The 17,359-nt window shown below is 40.9% G+C and overlaps 1 protein-coding gene across 1 annotated transcript; it reads left to right on the forward strand.

Moving 5' to 3' along the window:
- The first annotated feature begins 14,572 nt into the window (after positions 1-14,572).
- Positions 14,573-17,346, forward strand: LOC117193096 (spermine oxidase-like). The gene is made up of 2 exons (XM_033397818.1): positions 14,573-14,672; positions 15,499-17,346. The coding sequence occupies exon 2, from the start codon at positions 15,514-15,516 to the stop codon at positions 17,038-17,040; it is 1,527 nt and encodes a 508-aa protein (XP_033253709.1). The 5' UTR covers positions 14,573-14,672; positions 15,499-15,513; the 3' UTR covers positions 17,041-17,346.
- The last annotated feature ends 13 nt before the right edge of the window (positions 17,347-17,359 follow it).

The raw sequence follows: 17,359 nt of genomic DNA on the forward strand, positions 1-17,359 counted from the left end.
GTAATAAACTATTGGGCAAGAATTTTTATACTTTTTTCTGTTTTAATTGGAAATAAGAGTATTAAACTCTTAGGGTGTTAACTCTTCCCCTCTTATTTCATTTGTCACACAATGAATTTTTAGAAATATGGTATGTTATTAAATTCAAGATTTTGGTTTGTGTTTGTTGGTATCTTTGTATCGGTTTTGATTTTGATGTCTGGTATTTCTGGAGGAATGTTGAGTATCACTTTTTGTGATTTTCGACACACATGTGATATTATGATCAGTATTATTGCAATTGTAAATAGCGTAATAAGAGTCATACTATTTATTGAGGAGTGAGTTTGAAGGAAGTTTAAGTGTTTCGTATTGTTGATGTGAAGTTCATCGAGTGCTTTGAGAGAAAGTATTTTTATGCGTTTTTCTTGCAATGGGCCTATTTGTACCATTGGAGTTTGTGGTTTGGTTATAGTTTTGTGAATGTTTGTAAATTTCTTTTCGATTTTTATTGTGTCGTTCCAGTACTTTAGTAAGTACGTGCCCCTTAGTTTTTCCTGGACGTTTTGCCATTTTATTGTTCCGTTGAAGTTATTTAGGAGGAGTGAGTCGGAATCTATTTCTTCTATAGGTTCGATGTGTTCTGCATTGCTGTAGTTACACGAGGAATCTTTCCCTATCAATAATCTACTAATACAGTTATCGTGGTTATTTGTTTTGCAAATTTTTACGTTATTGTAGTCTTTACATGGTTTATCAATTCCGTAAGTGTTCAATTCATTAATAAATATTTCTTGGAAAGGTAAATTAACAATGAGGTTTTTTCGGACGACCGGTCGAATAATGATATCTTTATAGGTTTCTTTTTCTAACTTAGGGATCTTAATAATATAGAGTAATGTGTTTTTATTATATAAAATTGAGACGTCTGCAAACTCAAGCATTTCTGTAGTAGTTTAAGTTGCTTGATGGCAACGAGTAACATTTATTTGATAAGTATGTTGGACTTAAAATTATAACAGCTCCAAGTTTTACAAGTATGTTTGTGACTAATTATATGCGTGTACGTCTGATGCGTGGCTGAACTGACAACTGACTGATCTCTCTCTCTTGCTATCGGCTCTCTCAGAGCCGATTACTGCTCTATCCCGACGACACGACGAAAACACGACCGCTTCGTGTCTCTCTCTTTCCTTCGTTTCCTACATTCGGCTGTCCTGACGGACCATTCGCCTCGGATGGGTCTAGCCAAGGTTTCATATATTCTGAAACTGTAGAGGTCTTATAGGGACCCTCAGTATCCCCAATCTTCTCGACTTCGTACCTTCCATGATTCTTTACCCTAACCACCTTATACGGCCCTAGATACTTTCCTTTTAGCTTTAATCCAGTACCATACTGAGTACGCTTGATAGCTACTAGCTCATTAACCTCATACTGTCTATCTAGTTTCCTTTTTAAGTCAAAACTCTTCTTGTTTTCCTGCTGTAACCGTGCAATGTTTTCAACTACTTCCTTTCTAATTTTTTCGCGGTCCTTGTTCAACTCTTCGATAAGTGATTCTTCCAATATTTCTTTTATTTTTGGATCCATTCCTATACGCATGTCTAGCCCAGTCAATATCTTGAAAGGTGTTACCTTGGTACTTCGCGGCTCAACACTGTTGATCATTTGCTGTACTTTTCCTAGATGCTTATACCAACTACCGGAATTACCCTGACACAATTTCGACAACATAGGCACCACTATCTTGTGCATCCTTTCGACTTGACCATTCCCACGTGGAACGCCTGTGGCAATCATTAAATGCTGTATTTTCTCTCTCTCACAATATTCACGAAACAAATTGGACATAAACGCTGCACCCCTATCCGTCACTATTCTGTTCGGATTACCAAAACTAGTCCCCTGAATTTCCAAACACTTAACGACCTCTTCAACACCTGTACTACGTGTAGAATATAACCAAACAAACTTAGAAAATCCATCAACGACAACCAGTATATAATTGTACTGTTTTTTAGTCATTTCCATTGGTCCAACGTGATCAATGTGATACGTTTGTAACGGCCTATCACCCTTGTCTATTGGTTGCAAATAACCCTCACGTTTTCCTGTCTTTTCATTGACAATGATACACTCGACACAACTATTTATTACGCGCCATACTTTGTCTTTTAACTTCGGAATATAATACGACTTTTCAATGATATCTTGTGTCTTTTTAACTGAAAAATGTCCTTGCTTATGTGCTATTGATATAATCTCATTTTCCAACTGAGCTGGTACTACGATGAGCTCCTTATCCGGATCCTTAAACAAAATCTGATTCTGAATATAATAATCCTCATATTCCTTGTCCTCCACAATACTTTTAACAGCCTTAACCCAATCGTCGGTTAGCTGAGCTTCTTTCAAACGATGAGCTATACTTTCGGTCACCATAAAACAAGATACACGACTCAACGCGTCAACGTGCCTCATCTTCGTTCCTGAGCGATGTTCTATAACATAATTAAAATCTTGTAGGTACATGGCCCAACGTGCTACTCTCAAAGGAACGTCTTTCTTTTTGATCGTCATTGTAAATGCATTACAATCTGTGACAATTTTGAACTTTATACCCAAAACGTATACACGCCATTTCGCTAAAGCTTCGATAATTGCCAGAACCTCAAGGTCATAAGCAGGATATTTCTCTTCACATGGCTTAGTCCTACGGCTCATATATTGAACTGGATGGAATTGGCAGTCTTCCAAACTCTTTTGCAGTAACACGGCTCCATACCCCCATTTTGATGCATCAGTATGGATTTCTGTCTCCAACTTCGGGTTGTACATTTCTAAAACAGGTCTACTAATCAATGCTACCTTTAGTTGTTCAAACGCAACCTGATGTATCTCCTTAAATTCAAATTTAACATCCTTCCGCAGCAGATCTGTCAATGGTTTTGCAATAACAGCATAACCCTCAATAAACTTTCGGAAATAAGAAGTCAATCCTATGAAACGCTGCACTGTTTTTTTATCAACTGGCACTGGGAACTTTTCGACTGCCCTCGTCTTCTCATCACTTGGTCTTATCGTGTTCTTTTCTATTATATACCCCAGAAAATTAACCTTTTATCGTAACAGCTGACACTTTCTCCAATTTATACGTAGCCCATTCATTTCCGCTATCTTCAGTACTTTTCTCAACTTTAACAAACCCTCTTCTATATCTTGACTACAAATAATAACGTCATCCATATAGACTGCTGCTTCATTATTCTTTACCAAATCTCTCAACCCAGCCATTATAAATCTGGTAAACACCGCTGGAGAATTTGAAATTCCAAATGGTACATATAAAAATTCGAACTGACCATTCTGAGTCACAAAAGACGTATATTTTTGAGACTCGACTTCTACAGGCACATGGAAAAAACCATTCGTTAAATCCAACGTGGTGAAATACTTTGCACCCTGCAGTTTCTCCAACACTGTATCCATATGTGACATTGGAAAGTTATCGCGAACTATTTTCTCATTCAGCTTTCGGTAATCACAGCATAGTCTCTTGCTACCGTTCTTTTTCGGTACCAACACTACTGGTGATGCATACTCCGATGTACTTGGCTTTATAATCTTCTGAGCCAGCCACTCTTCCACTTGCTTGTCCACGATTTCCTGTTCACACAACGGTAATCGTCTCGGATGCTGGAAAACTGGGATCTCATCCACTAACACAATTTTCATTTTTATCGGCGCATCTACATTTCTCTGAGGTTGGTACTTTCCTACCATACCCCTAACCTCTCTAGCATGTACTTCACTGAGATGACCAACATCAATTGAAAACTCCTTCTCAACTTCGTCAATACTTGACATGCAAATGCCTTTATATTCATTAAACAATTCCACGCATGAGGACGATGCTACCTGATCAAGTTTCTTATCTTTATCCTCGCCACAAACTCTACGAACAAATCTTGTTCCTGTCTTAGAAACTTGCATGTCCACATGATCCAGAATAGTCCTTCCTAAAATGGCTTCAAAACCAATATCCTCGTCTGGAATGACATGAAATTCTACCTCCATTCCAATCTCATCGATTTTCACTGGTATCGAAAAGCTACCAAAAGTTACAACTTGACTATCTCCAATACCTGTTAAACATTTCTCCTGGCCGATCAGTTCAAGATTTCCAAATTTCAAAAATACCCTCCTGCGAATTAAACACAAATCTGCTCCAGTATCAATCAAACCTTGGAATACCAAATTCGCGTACTTAATATCCTTTAATTCCAAACCTGATGGAGTGAAAATACCTGACGGCTTATTGACGACTTCCTTATCTCGAATAATGTTCGTATTCGATATCTTTTCTTGTCTGGTTTCGACCTTGACATTACAGCTTGCAGCACGGTGTCCTGGTTGGCCACATTTGAAACAACAAAAATCATTTTTGGGACAATCTTTCCTCAAATGCGATTTGTCTCCACACTTAAAACATTTCCTAAAATTCTCTGCCATCGACCCTTTCACCGAACTCTCACTTTTATTACTCAGCGGCCAATTCTTACTCATCGGCTTGGATCCGCCTCTAGCTTTCTGGTAAACATCGATCTGAAATTTAAGCTCCTTTAAGTTTCTAGCTTGGTACAGCATTGCCTTACTTGCCCTAGCGTCTGGTATACCATCCACAAAATATTCGATTAAACTCTCATCATCTAGTTTAATTGGCTTGGCTATCTCCATTAACGCATACAAAAACTCATGCAACGACTCTCCTTTTTTCTGCTGGCGCTTTTGCAACATTCTATGTACTTCTACGGACGACAGTTTAACACTAAACTCATCCAACAGAGCTGCCTTCAACGAATTCCAGTTACGAATATCACGCAAACTACGAACGAAAGATTTTGCTGCACCAACTAACAACTGCTTGGCATAAATGAATAATTGTAATTGACTCCATTGAACAGTAGCTGCGCATTCTTCTAATTCCTCTATCCATTGATTGATGTCGGGGTTATTAGAACCAGAAAATTGTGACACACTACCTTCCACGTCTTTTAGCGTAAACCAAGATTTATACTCTGCCTGTCGCGTACCTGGTTGAACTGCTACGGTATCATCCTCTGCTGTTACTACGGACTCATCCTCTGACTCTTCTTCATCCTCAACTGGAAAGCCGTGATGTATTAATAGTCTATCTTGCAAATCGCGCTTTCGTCCCGTCGTCTGCAACGCAAGCTCTCTTAACTTCTCTCGCAAATCTGCGACTCTCAGTGTCATTATCTCTTCAACTTGCATCGTGACGATTTAAATACAAAATAATTGATATTAGCTTATATCTAAGAAAATGTAATTAAATCAACTTAAACAACCTTATTACTGCTGGCCTGTTAACAATTTTCCAGTTAACATCGATTTCGAAAACGCCTTTAAAGTCGTCACTGTTAACGATCGCTTCTCTGTTAACGCTCACCTTACTATGGGTTTACCCTTGTTAACTCTCGCTTCTGCGCAGAACTTTCCAGACTCCAAAGTTGACGCACACACACCACCACATCCAGATCTCGCTTGCCTGTCGATGTCGCTGTTGCCGTCCTCTCTTTGTTGCCTTGCCTTGCTCTCGCCGTTCGCCGATAACTCGTTGTCGCTTCCCGAATCGTCGCTGCTTCTGCTGTTACAAAATGAACTGCTGCTTGTCTTTTCTTGTAGTTGTAGTCTCCGTCCGACGCAGTGCAACACAACAACAATCAATGTTCTTTGATTCTTGCTGTTTGCTGCCGTCGTTTTGTCGCTTCTGCTTCCTTTGGAACGAACGCACTCAGATTGTCGTCTCTGTGCCGCTTGTCTCCTTGTAGCTCTAGCCTCTCAGACGCAATGCACAACAACAACAACGAAGGTTTTGATTCTTGCTGTGTTTGCTGCCGTCTGCCGTCGTTTTGTCGCTTCTGCTCTCTTTGGAACGAACGCGCTCAGATTGTCGTCTCTGTGCCGCTTGTCTCCTTGTAGCTCTAGCCTCTCAGACGCAATGCACAACAACAACAACGAAGGATTTGATTCTTGCTGTGTTTGCTGCCGTCTGCCGTCGTTTTGTCGCTTCTGCTCTCTTTGGAACGAACGCGCTCAGATTGTCGTCTCTGTGCCGCTTGTCTCCTTGTAGCTCTAGCCTCTCAGACGCAATGCACAACAACAACAACGAAGGTTTTGATTCTTGCTGTGTTTGCTGCCGTCTGCCGTAGTTTTGTCGCTTCTGCTCTCTTTGGAACGAACGCGCTCAGATTGTCGTCTCTGTGCCGCTTGTCTCCTTGTAGCTCTAGCCTCGTGTTCGCCAAAATTTCCAAATACACGCACAAATCTCACTTGCAAATGTTGTTGTCTTGGGCTTATTTTCGGACGAGCCCCCAATTTGTAGTAGTTTAAGTTGCTTGATGGCAACGAGTAACATTTATTTGATAAGTATGTTGGAACACGACCGCTTCGTGTCTCTCTCTTTCCTTCGTTTCCTACATTTCTTCTATTGAATTGAGTGGGGTTAGTATTTCCTTAAAGTTTTCTTTAATTGTCTCTATTTCGTTTTCGTTAAGAAGGAATGTGTTTACTATATTTATTTTTGCCCATTGAATTGCATATTTTACATTGGTTAGTTCTTCTTTTATAAGTCGGGTTTGAATTTGTAGACTAATGGCTATTTCGTTGCTGAATGAATTGTCTTTTTTTTATTGTATTCAAGAGTCTATTGTTTATTTCTGTGAGTTTGTTTATTCGTTTCTCAAATTGTGTATTTATTACTATTTGCTTATTATAATTTGAAATTATATCATTAAGATTATTTTGGATCATATTTAGGTCATCATGATCGGGACTTCCGTGCCGTGCCGATCATATCTATAGATCTACTGTGTCGAGTGGGTGTAAGTGTATTTAATATAAGGTAAGTTTGGTTTATTTCATGGTCCAAGGTATTATAAAAATCATTATTTTTTAGGTCTTTTTCTATGTACCAAAGAGTTTGGTCTAGAGTTTGTTTTATTAGTGTTAAATCTATGACATGAATTAGTTTTGTATGTTCTGTGGTTAGTTTGCCTGTTTTAGTATGAATGGTTAAAACATGGCTATCGGTATAGTTGGTTATTTCGATAGATCCAGCTACTAATTGTAGGAGGAGTAATGATGTTATCAATCTGGAAGAGAATGAAGAATATCGTAAAAAAATTGTATTTTCGGGTATTTTCCGATTCGTGGTGCTATAATCGGATGGAACCCGCAATCGGATAAATATTTTAGTTTTGGGTGTAGTTATTTCATATAATATAACCTTTAGTCATTTTAATACGGACATGGACATGGACCTATGAATATCGGACAGTTATTAACTTTTTATGTTACTTTTGTGAAAAATTTTTCCTGACACAGTTTTAATTGTAGTGTTATTGTCTTCTTTTACTGTTTCTTTTTTAAATCTTGGAGACAATTTTGATCCTAACCGTGTGTTTATTTTTACGAATATTTCTTGACCTGGTGAGTATAGTATTATCGGTTTTTTTTTCTTGTGATTTTTCAAATCCGAGTCCTGTTTGTTTTTAAGTTTGTCAATATTATTTTGTCGGCTTATTTCGTATTGGTCAGGATTTGTTGTTACGTTTCTACCAAAGAATACTTCTAACGGTTTTCTGTTGGTTACTGAGTGTATCGAGAAATGGTACTCGTAAATGGCCTGATTCAGTAATTCTTGAAATGTGCTATAGATTCCTTTACTTTTTAAACACCGCATTATTTCTGAGAGGGTTGAATGTAATCTTTCTACCTGTCCATTTACTGAGCTTTTGTAGGGTGGAGCTGTAAATATCTGAATTCCCAATTGGTCTTTCATCATAAACGTTATGGAAGCTGAATTTAAGGATTTTTCATTGTCAATTACTACATTTTTTGGTACGCCGAAATAAAACAGAATATCATGCAGGGATGGTTTTATATCTTCGATGGATTTGGATTTGATGATTCTTCCTTGGGCTAATTTGGAAAATTTGTCTATTGCTGTCAAAACTAAATTTCTTTCTGTGGAATAAATATCAATCTGAATAGTGTGACCTGGATATTGTGGTATTGGTGTTTCCACGATTTCGGGATTAGTGGGGTGTCTGTCGTATTTTACTTCTTTACAAATCTGACACTGCTTTACTATAGTGGAAATTTTCTGTTTCATTTTTGGAAAATAGAATGAGTTGTTTTTGATTTTCTACGGCATTCCTGTGGGCCCTGTTGTGAACTTTTAAGATCTCTTCTTCTTGTTGGCTTTCGTTACTTAGATCTTCTACTCTACTTTGTGTGAATCTAACTTTGTATTGGAAGAAATTTGATGGGTATATTTTTTGGATTTGTCCCATAATATGTTCGGTTGTTTGAATTCCATTAATAACGGAGGGGTTAAGGTATTTTTTTAATATTTGTAATAAATCAGCTTCGGTGAATGTGTTTTGTGTAATTTCATGTCGATGAAATGTTGGAAATGGTATACTAAATTTGTAATTATTTTCGTTTCCTGGAATAATAAAGATTTGGTTTTTAATAGCATTTATTGGTATTTCCATACTATGAATTAACCTTTCGGAGGAACTTTGGCTACTATGTTGTGTCGTGATGGAGTTTATTTCCTTGATTCTGCACAAAGAGTCAGCTACTACATTGGCTTTTCCTGGTTTGTAGATTAGCTGATAGTCGTACTCTTCCAAAAATGTTCTCCATCGTTTTATTCTCGCGTTTCCATTCCAATCGCTCATGGAATGGGTTAAGGGTTGATGGTCGGTGTAAATTTTTACCTTTGCTCCCCCATAGAGATAATTTCTCAAAGACTTCAATGACCATATTATTGCTAGCATTTCTTTTTCGTTTGCTGCATAAATTTCTTCGGCTTTCGAAAGGGTTCGGGAAATGAAGGATATTGGTTTGTCATTTTGAGCAAGAACTGCTCCTAATGCGAAATTTGAGGCATCTGTTGTGAGTTGAAACTCTTTATTGAAATCTGGGTATTGTAAAATGACTTCTGTCGAAATGAGGGTGCTCTTGAGTTTTTTGAAAGCTTCCATTGCCTCTGGGTCAAGGTGAATGATTTTTTTGCTCGAATTGTTTTTAGATACGCGACCATCTTCCCCTCTTAATAATGAGGTAAGTGGTTTGGCTAGCATTGCATAGTCCTTTATGAATCTTCTATAGTAACCGGACAATCCTAGGAAGGATCTGAGATCCTTTAATGTTTTCGGACAAGGATACTTGGAAATGGCTTCCACCTTTGCAGGATTGGTTTCTATGCCTCTATCGGAAATAATAAATCCTAAAAATTCTACTTTATTTTTAAAGAACTCGCATTTGTCGAGTTGGCATTTAATATTGGCTTGTTCAAGGGTATCGAATATGGTCGCGAGATTGTTAGCATGTGTTTTTTCATCTTTCCCAAAAATAATTATGTCGTCAATATAAATATAGCAGATTTCACCAATATGTGGTCGTAGGATATCGTCAAGGGTGCGTTGGAATATTGCCGGTGCATTTTCCAAAGGGGCATTAGTCCAAAGGGGAGACGTGTGAATTCGTATTTACCGTTGTTGATGGAGAATGCAGTTTTTCGATATCTGATTTTTTTAATAGAATTTGATGGAAACCACTTTTAAGAAATAGTACTGAAAAGAACTTGTTGTTTCCTAGTTGTGCTAAAACTTCATTTATATTTGGAATGGGATATTTATCGGCAACAGTAACTAAATTTAGTTTTCTGTAGTCGATGACTACTCTGAATTTTTTCTTTTGAGAGTCATCCATTTTTTTCGGAACCAGCCATACGGGGGAATTGTACGGGGACCTACATAGATGGTCTAATTATCCCGTCATCTAGTAGTTATTTTATTTGTTTCTCTACTTCTGTTTTGGATCCCACTGGTAGGGGGTAACATCGTGAATAAACTGGAGTATCAGAGGTGGTGCGGATATCTGCTTTAATGTTTGTGGTGTAAGTAAGTTTTCTGTTTGGATCTGCGAACAAATTAGAGTGTGTTTTAAAGAGGTTTTTAAGGGTTAGTTTTTGTGTTTCTGTTAGATGTTCTGTCCTATTGAATATGACATTCACTGCTTCCAAGAATTTTTCCTTTATCGGAATAACATGACCATTGTTTATTGTTAGTGTTCGTTTTTTTATGTCAATGACTGCTCCTAATTCTTTGAGGTAGTCATTTCCTAGTATGGCGTCAAATGATTTTAAGGTGGGTAACAGAAAGAATTTTACATTAATATTAGGGATATTGAAAAGGTTTGCAATTTTATGGTGTGTTATTTTTATGCTACCACTAACGGTGATAGCGTTAAAAGGTTTTTGGTTTAAAATTGGGTTATTAACATGTTGGGGTTGAATATAGCTTTTATTAGAGCCGGTATCTACTAAGATTTTTAAGGTCTGTCCACTCCTCAATCTACACTCTATATAGGGTAGTGAGGAGTTTTTATACCCGATACTTAAAATGAGTATTGGGGTATATTAGATTTGTGGTAAAAGTGGATGTGTGTAACGCCCAGAAGGAATCGTTTCCGACCCCATAAAGTATATATATTCTTGATCAGCATCAATAGCCGAGTCGATTGAGCCCTGTCTGTCTGTCCGTCTGTCCGTCCGTCCGTCCGTCCGTCCGTCCGTCCGTCCCCTTCAGCGCCTAGTGCTCAAAGACTATAAGAGCTAGAGCAACGATGTTTTGGATCCAGACTTCTGTGATATGTCACTGCTACAAAAATATTTCAAAACTTCGCCCCGCCCACTTCCGCCCCCACAAAGGACGAAAATCTGTGGCATCCACATTTTTAAAGATACGATAAAACCAAAAACGCAGAATCGGTGAGGATGACCATATCTTTTACAGTGCAAAATCTGAACCAGATCGTATAATGATTATAGCCAGAATCAAGAAAACAATTTCATTCTTTCTCGCTCTGTCTCTCTCTAACACACAGGGTATTCATGGTCGGTTTTGTCAATTGCAAAATATGAGTTCAAGGATCTCAGAACCTATAAGAGCCAGAGCAACCAAATTTGGTATCCACACTCCTGTGATATCGGACCTTGACCGTTTCGTGTCCAAATTTCGCCACACCCCCTTCCGCCCCCGCAAAGGACGAAAATCTGGGGCATCCACAAATCTCAGAGACTATTAAGGCTAGAGTAACCAAATTTGGTATCCGCACTTCTGTTAGATCTCACTATAAAACGTATATCTCAGAATTTCGCCCCACCCCCTTCCGCCCCCACAAAAGACGAAAATCTGTTGCATCCACAATATTGCACATTCGAGAAAACTAAAAACGCAGAATCATAGATAATGACCATATCTATCAGATTGCTGAATCTGGATCAGATCGGATCATTTTTGTAGCCAAAAGCAAGAAGTCAATTTTCAGTGGCTACGCAGCGCCCGACGTCACGCTCAGACTGATTTTCTGTCTCTCTCGCACGCACTCTTTGTCGTGGGGTTCAATATTAGCGGCGTCTGCCGCAGGAGAGCCATACTGACTTAGTATCGGGTATAACTGTAGAGTTGCGGTGTCCGCAGCAACTCACAACGTTCCACCTCGTTTATTCTAAAAAATGTAAGTCACTTAGTTGTTCGAGATTCGAGTCGTTATTGTCTGTATCTGGTTCTTGAGCATACTCCTCAAGGGTTTGTTCAAAGTCATTGTCGTTTTCATACTCATCTTTCAGTTGTTCGTATTCAGCCAAAGTTGCGGTAATTTATTGCATCAGGCGAAGAGTTCGTTTGAGTTTCGTCGGTTTCGCCAGTTTGGATATTGAATTGTCTTTGTCTTTTTTCTATTACATTTTGAGTTGGGGGTCGTTTTCCTGCTTGAAAATGCGGACGATTCATATAGTTGACATTTCTAGTATGGAGACTTGGATCTATCTCCATTGGTTCTGGTTTTGGCATTGGCTTTGGTGCGATCGGACGATTCGGAATGTTATTCGGAGGGAATTGTTGACGGGGATAACTCTGTGTAACTTGAGGTGTTTGGTAATTATAGTTTTGTCTGGGAGGAACTGAAGGTTTATATTGATTATACTGGTGGTACTGAAGAGGTTGCCTAAAGTTATTATAGTTGATATTTGATCGGGGTGCTGGAATTGGTTTTTGGTTTGATCCCCTAAATCCAATAGTGGGTGCTTTGGCGTTAGCATAATTGGAACGATAGTTCTGGTTTTCTAATTTTAAACAAAGGTGTAGAGCTGATGGGAGGTCTGCTGGTTCTTTCATACCCAGGAGTCGAGGAAGATCTCCTCGTAGTCCTCTGACAAAAGTATCTAAAGCTTTATCGCGGTATAGTTTGGTCATTAATTGTTCTTCTTCCCTTCCTAATTCCATGCAACCTATTTTATTTAGAATCAGTGACATTTGGTGATAAACGACTTGATGATAATCTTCCACTGACTGTTGATTTCCCTGCACTATCATGGTCATCTGGTACTCTAATGTACTCAGGTCTCCCTTGTCACCATAGTGTAGGGTTAAACATTTGGAAATAGCATTCCAATTAAGAGGAATGCTGTATGATTCTAATGCCGTATCGGCATTTCCGACAATCTTGTTTCGAATGACTTGAAGGATCCCAACGTACTTTCGGGTTCCTACTATGTCTGCAAAGTCCCCTAGAATCCTATCTACTCCCTTCTTCCAGGAACTAAATTCGTTTAAGCTTCCCGAAAATTCCCGAATACTTTTCACTAAGTCTGGGATTTTGTCGTAGTCACTCGCATGGTGAGGAAGTGCAGGGTTTACTTCTTGTACCAGCATTGGGGTCTTGAACCAGAACGGCAGGTCTGATTAGGTTATTAGGATTTGCCATTATGTGCAAGTATTAAGTATTTGTAAGATATGAATATGGTTTTTGAAATATGTGAATAGGTATTTTGTTTGTTTTAGCTTTCGTAGGTTTGGGTTTTTATTTTCTTTTTCCATTTGGGGTTTTTGTTTCCCGTTTTATAATTTTTTGTATCGCGCGGAAAATTTATATTTTTTTAATTGTTTCACTTTTGTGAATTTTTTCCTTCACTTTATTTTATTTTCACTTGAAACAAATGTTTTTTGTTTTTCGTCGTTTTGTTTTTGTTTTACTTACCTTAACATGTTGGATGTGGCTCGTCCACCGGGCGATCCGGAATTGGTCCCTTTTATGATGGTATCACCTTACTGAGGTTCCTGGACTTCGCTCCATTTTGGTTGGTTTTCCTGAGTACGGAACTTTCAGGAATTGGAGTCACCGATGGGTTATACCGGACAATATTACGAAATATTTTGAGTCACACCGGTAATTATTATTGAGACCGACGGCTGCAAGTTTTTGCAGTTTTCGCGAACGTACTAAACTTTTTGCTGTGTTGTTCACTAGTCAGGTCACTGCTCGGGCGCCAGTTAATTTTATCCTTATTCGAAGGACAAAATAAAAGATTATTTTGATTCTGTTCACTTTAGCGAAGTGCTTTTATTGAATATCAGAATGTGACTGCTTAAATCTAGAATTATAATTCTTAAAGAAACCTATCGATGAACGCGGCAGAGGAACTTCGGCAGAGGCCGAATTGTTGGGGTCTTCAGAATTATTGTAGGCGGCGGCGTCGGTGGCGACAGCGCAGTTGCAGTTATTGACCGGCAATAGGAAGTCAATGTTGCTGGTCGATGTTGGGGGTGAAGAACAGCGGAGTCATCAAAAATGCATTGTCGACATTATCGCAGTCGCGACGTCGAAGACTGGGTGGGGGCGATGGTTTCTCGTGAAGTGCTGACTTGAAGTGGAGCGCATAAGCACTTCCAGAAATACAATGTTTCGGTTCTTGTTTTAGGCAGGAAATGGTTTTTACTTTTTGTGTAAATTGTGACAGAATTCTTGCGCATTGTTATTACAATTGGGTAATAAACTATTGGGCAAGAATTTTTATACTTTTTTCTGTTTTAATTGGAAATAAGAGTATTGAACTCTTAGGGTGTTAACTTGTACATACATCGAGGAATATATCTTATATACACACACACACAAACACGAACGCATATATCAAGTGAGTTATTTAATGAAGAGTTTTAGCAAATTCCACTAATTTAACTAAACTTGTATGCAGTTGAGTAAATATATATATATATATATGTGAATCATTCAAAACACTTTCTAATGGCGCCAAGTGCACAACCCAATTGCATCCATGCTGGTCTGGTCAAGGGGTCATGTCATCCATCATACCACATTTTCCTTCTTTCCTAATCTCCCACCCAACGAAGAGAACTCACAACACCACCCCCCCTCATTCGCTCGGGCAGTCAGCTGTACCGGCACAGCTTTCACTCAAAGCTCTTCGCAAGATTAAAGTCTGCGCAGAGCGCCCAGAGACGTGGGCAACAATTTGACCAATACGACAGCGGCCCCCACTCAGAGCACCACAGCGCCACTGGGCAGCACAGCATAAGCATGGCCAAAGAAGCACGATTCCATATGCTCATTGCTTTTCGGCATTCAGTTTTGTTTGTGTACCCGCCGCGGCAGACGCAGTCCCTCAGTCAGAATTTTTCTCGATTTCCAGTTCTCGGCATAGGACCTGGACCCACAAAATACTCCAGAGTGCAGTCAAAATGTTTGATTGTGAATATATTCGGCAGTTTTGAAATACAAGTCACAAGTTTTCGGTGAGTGCTCTCTGTTCGCGACCAGGAAGTTGCGGCGCTCCCTCTTTCACTGAGCATTCATTTTAGATCCAGAGGAATGCCGCCTCGGTAAAACCCGCTGGTCCGGTTGGGCCACTGGTTCCTCTAGGCTCCTATGCTATGCTCACTGGTCACTGCGCCCCGGCCCGCTCCATCCCCCACACTCACAATGTGGCGACTATTAATAAATTCATGCAGCCAAAGACCAAACATTCGTACGTATGTACACGACTATCCCCATCCCCCCACCTACTACTTGTGGCTGAAATGGCTTTTTTGTTTGTTGCTGGGGAGCTTTTTCGAGACTCTTATCAAAGGCTGAAATGCCGTTACGTTTACCGTGCGGGCGCACTACAAATTCATAACCGAAACAGAAAGGAAGCGTATATACCCTATCAAAGGGTACTCAGGCTTTAACCAGAAAAGACCAGTTCTACATACGTATATGTACTGAATCCCATGAACTGTCATGTCTATAAGATTTCCCTGTACGGTGTGTAAGGGTATTGTCAGCTTCGGTCCCTTAGAGCTATTCTTTTTTTGATTGTATGATTGTAGATGTTGAATTGATAAAGCTCTCAAGTGCCTGGAATTGCACTGCAACAGCTATTCAAATGAAAACAATTTCCGAAGAAAATCAACTAACGGTGTCTCGGTTGCTGTTGGAATTGACACCCCACCCTTGCCTCCCCTCCCACTCAGATATGTGCATAAAGTGTGCATTTGCACATTTTCCATCAATTGGCTCGAGTATTCTTATGTACATATGTACCTCCCCCTTGATTTGCTTTTGTGCATTCATTCCCAGATTTAGTTGCCCAGAATGAGCCAGTCGCAGCGGAATCTCGATCGCAAGATCGTTGTAATTGGAGCCGGAGCATCGGGGATTGCGTGTGCCACCAAGCTGCTGGAGTACGGTTTCCAGAACGTGCTCGTTGTGGAGGCCGAGGAGCGTGTGGGAGTACGCATACACACCATCCCCTTTGGGGACAATGTGATCGATCTGGGCGCCCAGTGGTGTGAAGGTGAGAGGGATAACATTGTGTACGAGTTGACCAGGAGACAGGCGGAGGAACTGCTGGAGTCCACCGGACCTGTCTACGAGAATTATCAGCGTGTGCGCTCCAATCGGGAGGTCGTACCAGAGAACGTGGCCAGCCGGCTCAAGGCGATCGTGGGGGATTCACTGGTCTCGCGGCAGCTGGAGCTGCGCCACTGCAGCGGATCCCTCGGCAGCTACCTGACCAACAAGTTCTATGAGACCCTGCGCCGGCCGGAGAACGCCGACATCGATGCGGTGGTGGCCAGAGAGTTCTTTGACAACTGTCAGAAGTTCGAGAACTCCGTGGAGGCCTCCGACACGCTGGACCAGGTGTCAGGACGTGGATATCTGGACTACTGGCAGTGTGAGGGCGACATCCTCCTCAACTGGTACGATAAGGGCTACGTGGAGCTGCTGAAACTACTGATGCGCGCCCGCGAGCTCAAGTCCGAGTTGGTGGTCCTGGAACAGCGCCAGCTCCTGGGTACCCGCGCATTTAAGATCAACTGGAACCGCAACGATGGACGCGTGAAGTTGGAGCTGAGCAACGGAGAGAACTGCATCGCCGATCATGTGGTGGTAACCGTCTCCCTGGGCGTGCTCAAGGAGCAGCACTGGCGTCTGTTCGAGCCAAAGCTCCCAGTGGAAAAGCAGCGGGCTATCGAAGGACTGGCCTTTGGCACCGTCAACAAGATCTTTGTGGAATTTCCGGTGGCCTTTTGGCCTGACGACTGGACAGGCTTCACGCTGCTCTGGCGGGACGAGGACTTGGACGACATTCGGGGAACTTCACGGGCATGGCTGGAGGACGTCTTTGGCTTCTATCGAGTGAGCTATCAGCCCCGCATCCTGGCCGGCTGGATAACCAATGTCAACGGCAGGCACATGGAGACCTTGCCTGAGGATGAGATTCTGGCTGGTTGCATGTATCTCTTCCGCCGCTTCCTGCACTGGAACATCCCCGAGCCAAGCAGCTTCCGCACCTCTGCCTGGCACACAAACGAGAAATTCCGTGGCTCGTACTCCTACCGTTCCATGGAAACAGAGAACCTGGGCACAGGAGCCCGCGAGCTCGCCCACCCACTCACTGTGGTGTCCACCACTCCGGAGCGGGAGCGCGAGCCGTCGGAGGAGCTGCAACAGAGTCGTTGCGACAAGCCCATTGTCCAGATGGCGGGAGAGGCTTCCAGCGAGCACTACTACTCCACGGTGCATGGTGCGGTCGAGGCCGGGTGGCGTGAGGCCAAGCGGTTGGCAGACTTTTACGGACAGAGTTCTTCTTGGTCCGGGACCAAGTCGCAGCTCTAGCTATACAGAGAGAGGTAGAGAGAAAGAGAGATGGCGAACTGCGATACCTGACAATGATTTCAGTGCAATGAAAGATGGGAGTTAGTCTTTGTCTTCGTATTACAATCTGCAATTAGCAATCAATCAAGAAAACTGATGAAACATCCTGCATAGACTTTGATATGGATAAGATATACAATGTACCACATAGGCTATACTTAGACGAAGAATCCTTCGTAGGTACTATATACATTAATATGTGAGTGTAGTGTCGATATGTATTATGTATACAAAATGTGCTGCCCAATAAAGCTGTGTTTAAGTCTTCTTTTATTTGATC

Source organism: Drosophila miranda (assembly GCF_003369915.1).
Source record: "Drosophila miranda strain MSH22 chromosome Y unlocalized genomic scaffold, D.miranda_PacBio2.1 Contig_Y2_pilon, whole genome shotgun sequence".
Lineage (NCBI taxonomy): Eukaryota > Metazoa > Arthropoda > Insecta > Diptera > Drosophilidae > Drosophila > Drosophila miranda.